Source organism: Mus musculus, chromosome 14, assembly GCF_000001635.26.
Source record: "Mus musculus strain C57BL/6J chromosome 14, GRCm38.p6 C57BL/6J".
Classification (NCBI taxonomy): domain Eukaryota; kingdom Metazoa; phylum Chordata; class Mammalia; order Rodentia; family Muridae; genus Mus; species Mus musculus.
Window position 1 is genome coordinate 50,125,040 of NC_000080.6, and position 14,662 is coordinate 50,139,701.

At 36.6% G+C, this 14,662-nt stretch overlaps 1 protein-coding gene across 1 annotated transcript; it reads left to right on the forward strand.

Moving 5' to 3' along the window:
• Positions 1-1,513: 1,513 nt before the first annotated feature.
• On the forward strand, positions 1,514-2,548 carry Olfr727 (olfactory receptor 727). Its single transcript, NM_146319.2, has one exon. The coding sequence runs from the start codon at positions 1,540-1,542 to the stop codon at positions 2,512-2,514; it is 975 nt and encodes a 324-aa protein (NP_666431.2). The 5' UTR covers positions 1,514-1,539; the 3' UTR covers positions 2,515-2,548.
• Positions 2,549-14,662: the final 12,114 nt, after the last annotated feature.

Sequence of the window (14,662 nt, forward strand, 5' to 3'; positions counted from 1 at the left end):
GTTGTTTCTACCTGTATTACTTTTTTCTACCCGTAAAGATCCATTGTGGAAGGAGTCTAAGAGCTGGGACTTCTAAAAACTAAGGCAAATGTTTAAAAGCTCAGAAAAAATGTGGTACTTTCTCAAAATCAAATATATTATATTATATATTTTTCTATAGTATGCTCTACTTCAACCTTCTACTACTTAAACAGTTCTGAATATCTTGGTGTACTTGTTTTGTTGTGATAAGTGGTAAAAACACAAATTAGTTCCTTGCTGGGTTCTGACAAGTTAGAGCCATGAAATCCAAAATTATTCCCTGGGTTTGTTTCTGGAAGATAACTAAGATTACTAGTCATTTTTGGACATATATGTAAATCACCCAGTGAAACCCAAGCAGAGATAAAGAATTAAGCAGTTATTGTCTAAGAAGACATTGCTATTCACAGCTGGCAGAGGCTGGAAATAATAAAAAGACACCTTTAAAGACATGATTTAGATGAGAATGATCTTCAAATTGAGATAATACAGTGTCTCTTTGCAAATAGCTTTGCAATTTTCTTATTTCTGTACATGTCTGCAAGCTATAGATCATTTCAATAACTAAAAACAAGGTAAACGGGAGTAAATTCAGATAAAATAGGGCATATTACCTGTGCAGGAAAGAAAACCATTCTCATAGTATAAATTCCTACAGTACACAATCTTTCTAAACATGATTATTCTCAAGGCTCTTCAAATGTGTTTGTGTTTGTGTGTGTGTGTGTGTGTGTGTGTCTGTGTGTCTCTGTGTGTGTATAAGTATGTTTTAGTAAAATTTCTGTCATTATTAACACTAGTGGCTGTGTATGAAGGTTATCATACCCAAGGCTTAGTTGACAGCAATATATGTATCAGATTTCTCCAGAAGAAGAAACTTCATGAGGAGCTGAGTGACAAGAAGAAAACTTCTATGAAGCTCTCTATCTTCTACTTTTGCCAAGATTGTATATTTTACATTACAGGATTTGTAATTGGAGAGATGGAGATAATTTGTAGTTTCTAAGTGTGAAGGTCCTTTTTATAGACTAGCTAAAAGAGAAATCCAGAGCTGCCTCTCTTTATGGCTATAAATGTCATGAACACATAGCGTGTTTATGCGAGGGCAAAACAAGAAGTATACTCTCCATTGAGTTTTCACAAAGTGAACAGAATCACCAGGCACAATAAGCAACAGAGTTACCAGGACTCAGTGTCCTTCCTGTCCTTCTTTCCTATTCAAGGATGACTAGTGGCAGGTTTCTGAAAACCATTTAATCACTTTGTTTAATTTCAGGCTTTATATAACTAGATCCATTCAACATTACATTACACTAGTTATATAATTGTTCAATATCTCAAGAAAATCTATGTATAGTCACATTAATATATATGTATATAAATGTATATACACACACACATATATACATATATGTATGTATGTATATATAATTGAGAAAGGAAGAGAAACTTTTTTAACTGATTGATTTCTATTCTGTTTCCATTCAGATAGTTGAAGGTAACTCTCTTCCAAAGTCAATGAATGAAACAAATTACTCTCGTGTGACAGAGTTTGTGCTGTTGGGTCTGTCTAGTTCAAAGGAGCTCCAGCCTTTCCTGTTTCTCATATTTTCACTGCTGTACCTAGCAATACTGCTGGGCAACTTTCTCATCATCCTCACAGTGACTTCAGACTCACGACTTCATACACCCATGTACTTCCTGCTTGCAAACCTATCTTTTATAGATATGTGTGTAGCCTCTTTTGCTACCCCAAAAATGCTTGCTGACTTTCTGGTTGAACGAAAAACAATATCTTTTGAAGCCTGCTTGGCTCAGATTTTCTTTGTTCATCTCTTTACTGGTGGTGAAATGGTACTTCTTGTATCCATGGCCTATGATCGCTATGTTGCAATATGCAAGCCTCTCCACTACATGACAATCATGAGTCGCCGTGTATGTATCATTCTCGTCTGCATTTCCTGGTTTGTGGGTTTCATCCATACAACTAGTCAGTTGGCATTCACTGTTAACTTGCCATTTTGTGGTCCTAACAAAGTAGACAGTTTTTTCTGTGATCTCCCACTGGTGACCAAGCTAGCTTGCATAGACACTTATGTTGTGAGCTTGCTAATAGTTGCAGATAGTGGATTTCTATCCATGAGTTCATTTCTCCTCTTGGTTGTCTCCTACACTGTGATTCTCATTACTGTTAGGAATCGTTCCTCTGCTAGCATGGCCAAGGCTCGATCCACCCTAACTGCTCACATCACTGTAGTTGTACTATTTTTTGGACCATGCATCTTCATCTATGTGTGGCCCTTTAGCAGCTATTCAGTTGACAAAGTCCTTGCTGTGTTCTACACCATCTTCACACCCATTTTAAACCCAGTTATCTACACTCTGAGAAACAAAGAGGTGAAAGCAGCAATGTCAAAGCTGAGGGGTCGCTATCTGAAACCTGGACAGGTTTCTGCATTGATAAGAAATGTTCTTTTCCTGGAAACAAAGTAAAATTACAGGACTAGCAGCAGTTTTGTCTTCCCTCTAATACATATCCTAAATGGAAGTGCCTTTACTTCTAAAGTTAGTTATTTAATATGTGGGGCTGTTTAAAGGCTTACTACACATTTCATGAAATTTAATATTCCTTCACTTATTTTTGTTTTCTGCTATTTTTCTTTTTCTTTTTGAAACTTACCTTTGTTTTAAAATTAAAGTTTGTTTTTCATGTAAATGATGTTTGGCATTTATTGAATTCCAAATACATTTTGTCTTGTGTTTAGAAAATTTAGTTTATATTTACACTATCAAGTAAATTTGCTGTTTGTTAAGAATGTGATATATTTCATAAGAGAAGAATTTAAAATAAGAGTGATGATTCTTGCATTTTCTAGTTCTATGCTCATTTTGTTCCTTCCATAAAACCCTTTTTTTGTGAACACCAAGTGATGACTGAGACTTGTTTTCTTACAGTCTTTTGCACTTCATGAATAGCTGTACAGAGTTTACTATTCAGCAGCAGGATCTACAGTAGTTGGGTTTTATGTACAAACGAATCCAATTAAATAGACATTAATCACAATAGGTAAGACCATTCACAGATTACTTGGGAAATCCAAAGACATTTTTAAGAACATCAACTCCAGAGCTGAGTGTGGTGGCACATGACTTTAATCCCAGCGCTTGGGAGGCAGAGGCAGGCAGATTTCTGAGTTCGAGACCAGCCTGGTCTACAGAGTGAGCTCCAGGACAGCCAGGGCTATACAGAGAAACCCTGTTTCAACAAACAAACAAACAAACAAACAAACAAACAAACAAACAAACAAACAAACAAACAAAAAAAAACAAAAATAAAAACAAACAAACAAAAAAAACCATCAACTCTTGGAACTCATCCTATGTCTTGTAGACAAAGCCCTGATACTGAGAAAAATTGATCCTTAGATGTTACTAAAGCTTTATAATAACCAATATTTCTTGCCATAGGTTATTTAATAGCCATGTTACTAGAACTACCCATTATTTAGCAGTTCACGATTTCCATCAATAAATGCAAAAAAAAAAATCTTACGCTTAATCCTAGGTCAAATTTGGCTGAGGTATGTCCAAAGGCATTATCAATCACATTGTATAAATAAATATTTCTAAGCACACAGAAATATCATTCTGTCACATAAACACCTTTCTCTTCATTTAGATTTTGGAGGTCATGAAAGGATTGCTACGGCAGGTTAGGAAAAGAAAGAAAGAAAGTGAGAGAAAGAAAGAGAGAGAGAGAGAGAGAGAGAGAGAGAGAGAGAGAGAGAGAGAGAGAGAGAGAGAGAGAGAAAGAAAGGAAGGGAAGGAGGGAGGGAGGGAGGGAGGGAGGGAGGGAGGGAGGGAGGGAGGGAGGGAGGGAGGAAGGAAGAAAGGAAGGAAGAGAAACAATTTTTGTCCTTCAAAAGAACTTTTATAATTTATTGAACATGATAACAAATGGGATGTTGCTATTTTGAAGCTTCATTAATTCAGGTAGAACAGAAATTCATGGTTGTAAGAACTTTTGATTGGTATATATAATGATGAACATTTTGCTTAATACTTATCTTTGGATAGGAATTAGAATTAGATAATAATGATTAAAATTCATGCATAACAGGGAATTATATGGCCAATTTACAATATTAAGTGTCATAGAATAATTTTGGGAAATCAGATAAAATGAGTGATCTATAATGAGGACATAAATATTTATTAGCATTATTTTGAACCTTTGTTATCACATAAGTTGTCCTCCATAGAGGAGACAACCAAAAGAAGGAAAATGGGATTATTATCAGTTGGTTGATTTTGTTTGTTCCTCAAGTGCACACACATATAATACATTGATTAACTACAGCAGAAACCCTGATTGGGACTGTGGGTGTCATTGAGTGCATTAGGTTCACATTAAATAAATTTCATCTGCTCCTTTTACTTCTGATGACACTTACTGTTCTGTAATGCGATGAGATTGGAATCTGAAAAAATGTGCTATTTTGGAGGGATAATCATTTCTATCAGTTCCTTTCTCTTATCAAAACCTTTCCCTTTTGTTCACACATTGATTACTTGGACCACTATTTGACTAATGAGTTTTACAGAAATTGCATCCCAGAATGATTGCCTTTGTCATGGCACACAGTTTACAGTGCTAATATGGGAACAGTACTAGGACTTTGAGGTTAATTTTTCTAGTATTGACAATGCTGTTAAATAACACATTCTTTAAATAGAACCAAGAAGAAGCTGATATTGCAACTATACTCTTTTACAGATGATTAGCCCAAGATGTGATCGATGCAATGAACTAAATTTTAACATGTGATACTTTGGTATTAGTAACTAAAACACACAGTTTCAAAAACTAAGAGAAGAATTAAGCTTGGCTTCTCTGCCCATCACTCTTAGGGATCACTTGTGAAAATTCCTTTCTCTTTCAGTGAAGTTCCAGTTATCTCTAGCCTAAAGTATCTTGGTTCTAAGAATAACACATACTTTAGCAAAGATAATATGATTGTTAAGAAACCAAATATTTGACTAGTGAGCAGGGCATACGATAGTCACTTACATAGTTCATAGGAATATGGTTGATTACTGTTTGGTAATAATTGACTTATCAAGACAAAGCATATAATAGAAAGTGAATAAATGAATGAATGAATGAATGAATGAATGAATGAATGAATGAGGGACTGGATGCCTAATACATTTAGTTAAGTTGAAGGATGAAAATCTCATTTAAATGAGAAATAATATGACTAAAACTTAGCAGACTCACAAGAGTATCAGTGTTCCCATGCCCAATAAAACAGTTAATGATCAGTTATAGTGTCTTAGCCACCTGTCTCACTAAAAATATGCTTCAGTTACTGAAGCCTAAATTCAATAAGGATTGCATGAAAGATTGTCATGACGTAGGGAACCTAACATAGGTGTTGAGAGGAGGGAGCAAATTTCAATTATGATCATTATTTGTTGGCCCTTTCCCAGCAGGTAACTTCTAGGAAATAAGCCCAGACCTGCTGAGTCTCTCCAGGGTTGGGTGGGATGGTGAGTGCTGGCGATCTGAGAAGAACCACACGGGGCCAGGAGTCTTGTCTATGCAGGAACTCATTTTATTAAGCTAGGCACTTGCTTGTATAGAGAAGGCAAGGAGGTGGGCACCTAGGTATGGAAAGAGATGACATATAGGGTGGTGCGAGGTGATGAGGAGTATGGGGTGACTAGGTGGGGCCAGTAAGTTTATTTTACATCAGTGGTAGGCAGGCAGGGCTGGTAAGGGTCATGCTTAGTCATTCCCAGGCATAAGTGAGAGAGCCAGGTCTCAAAAAAATTTTTTTTAACTTTTTCCAATTTTTTATTAGGTATTTTCTTCATTTACATTTCAAATGCTATCCTTAAAGTCCCCTATACCCTCACCCCACCCTGCTCCCCTACGCACCCACTCCCACATTTTGGCCCTGGTATTCCCCTGTACTGGGGCATATAAAGTTTGCAAGACCAAGGGGCCTCTCTTCCCAATGATGGCCAACTAGGTCATCTTCTGCTACATATGCAGCTAGAGATGCGAGCTCTGGGGGTACTGGTTAGTTCATATTGTAGTACCCAGGTCTCAAAATTTGTCCTCACACTCAGGTTTGTCCTCAAGGTCCAAACCAAGGCCAAATAGAGCCCAACAATTATTGTTTGAACTGCTATATTAATAACTTATTCCATCAACTCTTGTAATTTTTCTATACTTACACACAGTTTACTTCTAGATTCCCTCATTGTTTTCTTTCAGGAATTTCTTATACTGAACATTTTCTTTGACCAGTATATTAATTTCTTCTATAGTACCTTCAATATAAGGGATTTTCTCATTCATTTTTTATAGTTGACTAATGAAGCTTGTGTCTGTGGTTCCTGCTCAGATTTCTACATTTTTCATTTTCAGAATCCCCTCAGTGTTCTTTTTTTTTAATTCTATTTTTATTTTCAGGTCTTCAACAATTTTATTTATTTCCTTCCACTGTTTGTAATACCTATGAGATTCATTTATTTTCTCTTTAAGGGCCTGTTTCATCTTCATACAGGTGGTTTTAAGATCTTTTTCTTGTGCTTTAGTTGTATTGTAATTTTGAAGACCTACTATGGTATAGTTATTGGGCTCTAGTTGAGACCCATTGCCCTGGATGTTATTGATTATATTTTTATATTGGTTTTAAGCATCTGGGATTGTGAAGATTTGAGTTCTACATGCTAATATTTGTTTTTATCCTTATTAGGTGATTTTGTTTTCTCCTGGTCTCTGTTTCCTCTATCATTGTTAGGAAAGAGTGGTGGCTGTGTGTTTCCTGATGGTAAGTTTTCTGAGGACAAGGTAGATGTAGCCTCTTGGGGTTCCAGATACAAGATACTCCAGGGTACTGGGAGGTGATGCTTAGGAATAGGGATAGGCTAGTAGTGTGTGTGGGGGGATTCGCAGGAGGGAGGAAATCAGAGTATTTCACCATCACCTGCTTAATGAGCTTCCTTGGAATGCAGACACAGACAAAGAGAGGTCACCCTAGAAGGTCTGATATAGAGCTGAGGATGAGACTGTGCGATTGACTGAAAAAACAGAAGACTTGAAGATTTGAAGTCAGCCCACCTCCATCTCTGGCAGAAGTGGCTTATGGGTTAGCAGGGAATGCCTATGAGAGATGGAGGCTGGGGTAAAGAAATGAGTGAAGGGAGTGAGTTTAGGATGGGAAGAGATATGTAGGAATCATATGAATGGTTACCAGAAAGAGATGGATGATCTTGTCAGGCTTGCTCATGGTCCTAAGCTGGATTTACATAGAATTTTAATAAGCTCCCAAGGCCAAGGACCCCATACATAGACTCATACCACTTCATTCAGGCAGAGGCCACTAATTCCACATGGCCCAAGTAGACTGGTGTCAAATTAGCCTATACAGTGGGCTTGGTGATGTCTGTGTTTCAAAGAGAAAAGCTTCTAGAGATAGGCGAGAATGGTAAGAATGCCAAAAGGTCCTAGAAAGAACAAAGTAATTTATCTCTAAATGCCATGAGCAACATTTGTCTACTTTTATGTGCCTAATTCTTTTTTTTTCATTTTTTTAATTAGGTATTTTCCTCGTTTACATTTCCAATGCTATCCCAAAAGTCCCCCATACCCACCCCCACAATCCCCTACCCACCCACTCCCCCTTTTTGGCCCTATGTGCCTAATTCTTATTTAATTTTATTGTTAATTCTGTGTATGTGTGTAGTGGGGCATGATTCATACATGAGTGCAGGTATGTGCAGAGACCAGAGGTGTTGGAAGGAGCTTGATATGGATCTATAAATCACCCAACCTTTCTGAGACATACTCTTAACTGATAATCCAATGGTCTCATCTTGTGATTGCTTTTTAAAATTACATTTTAGTGGATTTTTTAATATTTCAGGTATTTATGTTGATGCATATTATCAAAAATTTTCAAATTATTAATATCTGATAATTAAAATTTATATATATTTTTTTCAGACATTGTCTCTCTGTCTTCTTGGCTATCCTACAACTCACTCTGTAGAATGGTGGTTTTAAAGTCACAGAGATCCACTCATTTTTGCTTCCAACCTGCTGAAATTATAGGCATGTACTACCAAACCCAGTTATCATTTTAATTTTCATTAAACATATTTATTGTTAACATTAATGAGGTCAGTGTGATATTTACATATATATGTATATTATGCAATGATCAAATCCAAGCATTCTTTACAACCTACTTTCTATTTTCTTAATCTCTACCATATTTTTTTTCTGGTTGACTTTGCTTTAACTTTCATTCATTTCTCAGATAAAGTATATGCAGCTCTCATTATGAGTTGGGTTTATTTACTTAACATGATGCTGAGCATTCAGTTCTACATGTTTTGCTACAAATAGTGATTTGATAAAAGAGGTTGCTGGGGACAGATCTTGAGGGTTGTAGTCCTGCTCTGCTCCAAGAAAAACTTTCTACTTCTTGATCAACTAATATGTAAGCAAGAAACTCCACACTCTTGACAATTCAATCACCATATGTTCCTTGCCCCAGTGAACTGTACCTTCAAGCCATAAGTGTAAATATAATTTTCATTGGCAATATTGTTTTTGTCCATCAGGAAAAGAGAAAAGTAACAAAGATGCAAGTGTCCTAGTCAGGGTTTATATTGGTACAAAGAAATACCATGCCCAAAAAGCAAGTTGGGGAGGAAAGTGTTCGTTTGGCTTATACTTTCAGATAATGGTTCATCAATGGAGGAAGTCAGGACAGAAACTCAAACTCAGCAAAAATCTGGAGGCAGGAGCTGATGCAGAGGCCATGGAGGAGCACTGCTTACTGGCTTGCTTACAGGCTTACTCAGTCTGCTTTCTTGTAGATTCTAAGACAATCTGTCAAGGTGTAGCATCACCCACAGTAGTGGGGCCCTCTCTCATCAATCACTAAGAAAATGCCTCATAGGCCTGCCTACAACCTAATATTATGAACCCATTTTCTTAATTGCGGTTCCCTCCTTTCAGATGACTTTATCTTATATCAAGTTGACAAAAATTATCCAACACAATTAACCAGGGAAAGTTAACAGGCATTGTTAAGTCACAATCTTTCCTTTATTGTTCATCCCTGACATCACATATAAATAACACTATTCAAACATTTTATAAACTTAAAAATTCCCACAGTCTTTACAAATTGGAACATTTTAAAATTCAATCTCTTTAAAAGTCCGAAGTCTCTTTTCAAACCTAAAATATCTATAAACACTCAATCTCTCCTATAAGATCAATAATAAGTTAAATACTTCCTTTCTTCAACAGTAAAATACCAGGGCACAGTCATCATCAAATCAAAGCAATGTTACATATCTGGGATTCACTCAAGAACTTCTGGACACCTCCAAACAAAGCCCCTGGGTCACTTCTTCTCTGCCTTCTGCAGCACACACACAGCTTGTCTTTGGAACTCAAGAATGCTTCACTGAAAGGCAGCTGCTGTTTTTATGGTCATCTTGTGATACTGGCATCTACAAAATTTTGAGGTCTTCTTTTGCAACTGACCTTTGCTTTCCCCCCGTAGCCTCTCTTAGGGTCTTTCCATAGCATCAAGCCTCAAATTCTCTGCATGACCTCTTCAAACCTGGGCCTTCAAGTATTAGGAAGGATACACCTTCAACAATAACCTCCTCAGTGCCAAGTCTCAGCTCTTCTCCATGAATCCTTCATACCTTCAAAACCAATACCACCTCGGTATCTCTTCCATTTCCAAGTTCAGCTGCCAGTATGAGGTACAACCTTGGCTGCTTATAGAACTTGTTAATCAGTCGTGTTGCTTCCAGGCATGAAATAATAATAAACCCATTACATTTTGTTTTGTTTACATATAAGAAGAAAAATCCCCCAGACAAATGAAAGACAGACTGTATTGGATCATGTTAAGAGGGAATCTTAGAATGTGGACCATTTTTCTGACTTAACAAGCCTGATAACTCTTTCTTTCTTTTTTTTTTTTTTTTGACTTTTTTTTAAAATTAGGTATTTATTTCATTTATATTTACAATGCTATCTCAAAAGTCCCTCACACACTCTCCCACCCACTCCCACTTCTTGGCCCTGGTGTTCCCCTGTACTGAGGCAGATAGTTTGCATGACCAATGGGCCTCTCTTTCCACTGATGGCCTACTAGGCCATCTTCTGAAAATTCTTAAATGAAGGGAAGGCCAGGACCCCCGAGGAAAGAATTTGCAAAAATACCAAAGAATTTACTGTTAGTCTTTTCCCCATCCTTCCCTGTAGTGACCTACTACTTTTTACAAAGTTAACAGTACACTGGGGGAAAGAAAACAATCAGACGTTCTGTGATCAATTAAATACTGGTTCACAATTGATGATACTTCTAAAAAACTCAAAGTAGGACTCATTATTAAAGTAGGAGCTTATGGCAGTCAGGTAATTAATGGAATTGAACCTGAAACCCAATTTACAGTGGTTCCTGAACCCAATGTAGTTATTCCCCAGTTCCAGAATGTATATTTTAGATAGATAGATATGTAGAAATGTCAAGAGAACTCTCAGATTGGTTCCCTAAATTGTGTAATGAGGGCTGTAATAGTAACAAAGACAAAATGGAAGCCATTGGAGTGGCTGACAAGGGAAAATAGTGAGACAAAGAAAATATCATAACCCAGGAGGAATAGCAGAAAACAGTGCCACCTGCCAAGGACTTGAAAGTCTCAGGTGTTGAGATTTCCAACACAGCTCCCTATCTGGTGACCATAGAATAAAAATGGGTCATAGAGAGTGACATGTTACTATTGAAAATTTAGTCAACTAGTAGGTCTGATTGCAGCTTTAGTACCAGATATGTGCTCTTATTTGAGCAGATTAACACATATCCTGGTACATTGTATGCAGTTACTGATCTAGCAAATGTGTTTTTCTTGGTAATGTCTATAAGAACCACTAGAAGCAATTTGCTTTCAGTTGGTAAGACCAACAGTATACCTTTGTAATTTTATTGCAAATACATTTTAACTCTTCATCCCCAGGTCATGACTTAGTTTGAAGTGTTTTTGATTGTTTATCTCTTTCACAAAATATCACACTGACAAATTATATCAATGACCTCATGCTAGTTGACCAAGTGAGCATGATATAGCAATTATTTTAGACTTGTTGGCAACACATACCACATCAGAAGATAAGAAATAAACCCAACTAAATTTCAAGGGCTTCCTACATCAGGGAAAATTTTAGAAATCCAGTGGTACAGGGTATATATTTCCTCTATGGTGAAGAATAAATTACTGTACATGGCTCTTCCCACTACCATAAATGAAGTAGAAGGTTTAATATGCTTATATGGATTTTGGATGAAGTACATTCCACAGTGTGTTACACTGGCTCATTTACAAAATTAATTAGAAAGCTGCTACGTTAGGGTGAGGCCTAGAACACAGGAAAGCTCCATCAGTTGGCTCAGGGTACTGTGCAGGCTGCTCTATCACTGGGACAATATGGTTCAGCAGATGAAATGTTACTGGAGGGATCAGTGGCAGATAGAAATGCTGTTTAGCACCTTTGGCAGGCACCTATAAGTGAATAACAGAGGTAAAAATTTGGATTTGGAAGCAAAAATCTATCATCATCTGCAGGCAACATTTCTTTTGAATATATTTTCTGCTATATGCCCTCAGTAGAAACTGGACACTTAACGATGAACCATCAAACGAGTTGAATGAAGAAGTTGCCCAAATGCCTATGGCTTATTTCTGTTCCAATGCCTTCTTCTCTCAAGCATGCACCTATGCCCTCATGGTATGTGCCCTCTGATCAGATGATTAAGGTAGAGAAGATAAGGACTTGGTTTAAAGATAGCTTCGCACCTTATGAATGAGACATCTGGAAGTGAACATCTGAAGAATCACAATGACTGAGTGAAATCTTTATACTGGTTAGAACTTAAGGTCATGCATTTTGTTTGGAAAGCGAAATGACCAGGTTGTGCAAATATTTGCTGATTTGTGAACAGTAATTTCATAATCTGAAAATGTTTTATCCAATGCATTTCCTGGATGGTAAGAGACCTAGAGTATGATTGGAAATTTTGGGAAGAAATGTGTGAATAGATTTTGATATATTGGTTATAAATATGAAGATACTTGTCTCCTATGCAAATGCTCATTGAAAGGTAAGTTCAGCAGAGGGAAAGTTCAATAATCAAGTAGATACTTGATTATTTCTCCAATTATCTTTATCATTGCACAGTGAGCCCATTAATAAAGTGACCCTTAGTGGCAGAGATGGAAGATATGTATTGGCTCTATGACATGGATTTCACTCACCAAGTCTGGTATGTATACAGATTCTGCTGAGTGCCAGATCTACTAATAGCAGAGACAATGCTTAAGTTCTGATATGTCATATGACAAGCCAGAGATCAGGTAGCAGGTTGACTATATTGGACAATTTCCTTCATGACAGTAACAACTAATGGAATAGATACTTGGTTTCATTAAACATTTGTCTTTCCTGCACTTAATGCTTCTTCCAAAACTAACATTTGTGGACCTACAGAATGATTTGTCCACCAGCATGCTATTCCACACAGTATTGCTTTTGACAAAGGAATTCGCTTCAAAACCAGAAAAGTGCAATTGTGTGTTCACAATTATGGAATCTATTGGTATTATCATGTTTCACACCACACCATCTTGAAGGAACTGACCTAAGAGAACAATGGAGTGGCTTTTTGAAAATATAATTACAGAGTCAATTAGTTGACAGCAATCTGTAGGGCTGTGGGGCATGGCTCTTGAGAAAGCAGTATATGCTTTGAATCACAATACAATATATGGTATGGTTTTTCCTAGAATCAGGATCCAAGGGTCCTGGCAATAAGGTGTACAAAATAGAATGTTCTACTCACTATAACCCCTAGTAATCCCTAGGTAAAATTCTGTTTCTTGTTTCCATTACCTGATGTTTCCTCTATCCTAGAAGCTTTTGTTCCAGAGAGGATAGAACTCTTGCCAGGAGAGAGAACAAATACTTCATTGAACTAAAAGCTCAGACAGCACCATGGCTACTGTGGGCTTCTGATGGCCTTCAGACAAAAGGATAAGAAAAGAATAGTAATGTTAAGAGGGGCAATTTTAGGTCACCAAGGAGAAATTGGATTGGTTCTCTACAATGCACATAAGAAGAATTATGTCTGTAGTATGGGACCCTTTAAGGCATCTCTTAGTGTTACCCATGATTAAAGTTAATGCAAAACTACAACAGCCTACTCCAAGCAGAATGACAAAGAGCCCAGACACTTTAGGAATAAAAGATTGGGTCAGCCTCCCAGGCAGTAAAAACACCCCCTTGAGATACTCAATGCAGATGAAGAAAATACAAAATAGATATGACAAATATATAGTTATTAATATTAGCTAAAGCTCATAGCCTATTTCAGAAGTGAGGATTATAATTTTTATGTTTCTGCCATGATTTGTTAAGAATGTGTTTGTACAGATATTTGTGCTTTTTTTTCCTCAATTGCTTTATCATATAAAGCAACATCAACTAAGAGAAAATCAGTGGTTATTATATTTAAATTTTAAGATACTCACATGTTCCTCAAGGCCCATTGCCACCTATTAAAAATTTGTAAATGCATTTACAGTTATACATTGGTTGGCATGGTTATATCATGTTTAGTGTAATTGTGACCTAGTTAACATATATTTGTGATTTTTTACATGGGATAGTTATATCATATTAGACATATGATGTGGTTATTGTTTTCATTTGGAAAGTAAGCATGATATGAGAGAAAATTGTGTGCAAAGATAACAAGGGATAGACTTGTGATGACTATTCATGGTTGTTCACTTGAATACAACTGGCATTAAATAACCCACAAGTATGCAAAATGTTTGGTACACCTGTGAGATATTTTTCTTAATTCAACCATTTAAGATGGAAAGCTTCACCCTAAATCTGGGGGAGGGGGGCAGCAGGGTCATGCGGAAAGATACACATTCAATCTCTTCCACATCTTCTAGTGAGAGCCTATAAAGAAGAAATGGACAGAAGGAACCATGTGGTGCTTACCCTCATTCTCACTGAAAAGTTCAATCCTTCGCTGGCATTAAAGCTTATTTCTTCTGTATTATTCTGTAGTCAAGACAAAGACATCCAGCCTCATGGAATAAACAATTATTGATTCCTAGACTTTCCTTTGGGAGACAGGAGTAGTAATTTCATAATCCATAAATCACTCTAATAAGTCATATATATATATATATATATATATATATATATATATATATATATATATATATATCATCAGCTCTATTTATCCAGAGAATCATGACTAAGAATTACATGAAATAATTTTTAAGTATCCCTAACAATTTTTAAGAAAATATTTTAAGAATTATAAACAGGATTTTTCTCTAAAATCATGCATAACTTTACTCAGGAACTCGTTTTATGTAATTACCTTGCCTTTAGAACAAAGGTCATCTCTATAACTTAAACATTTATGCCACAAACAAGGGTGGTTTGCATGATTTTGGAATCCCCTGGAGAGTCTTCATTCTGATTCAATATGAGGCTGTTTCATAGAGATCC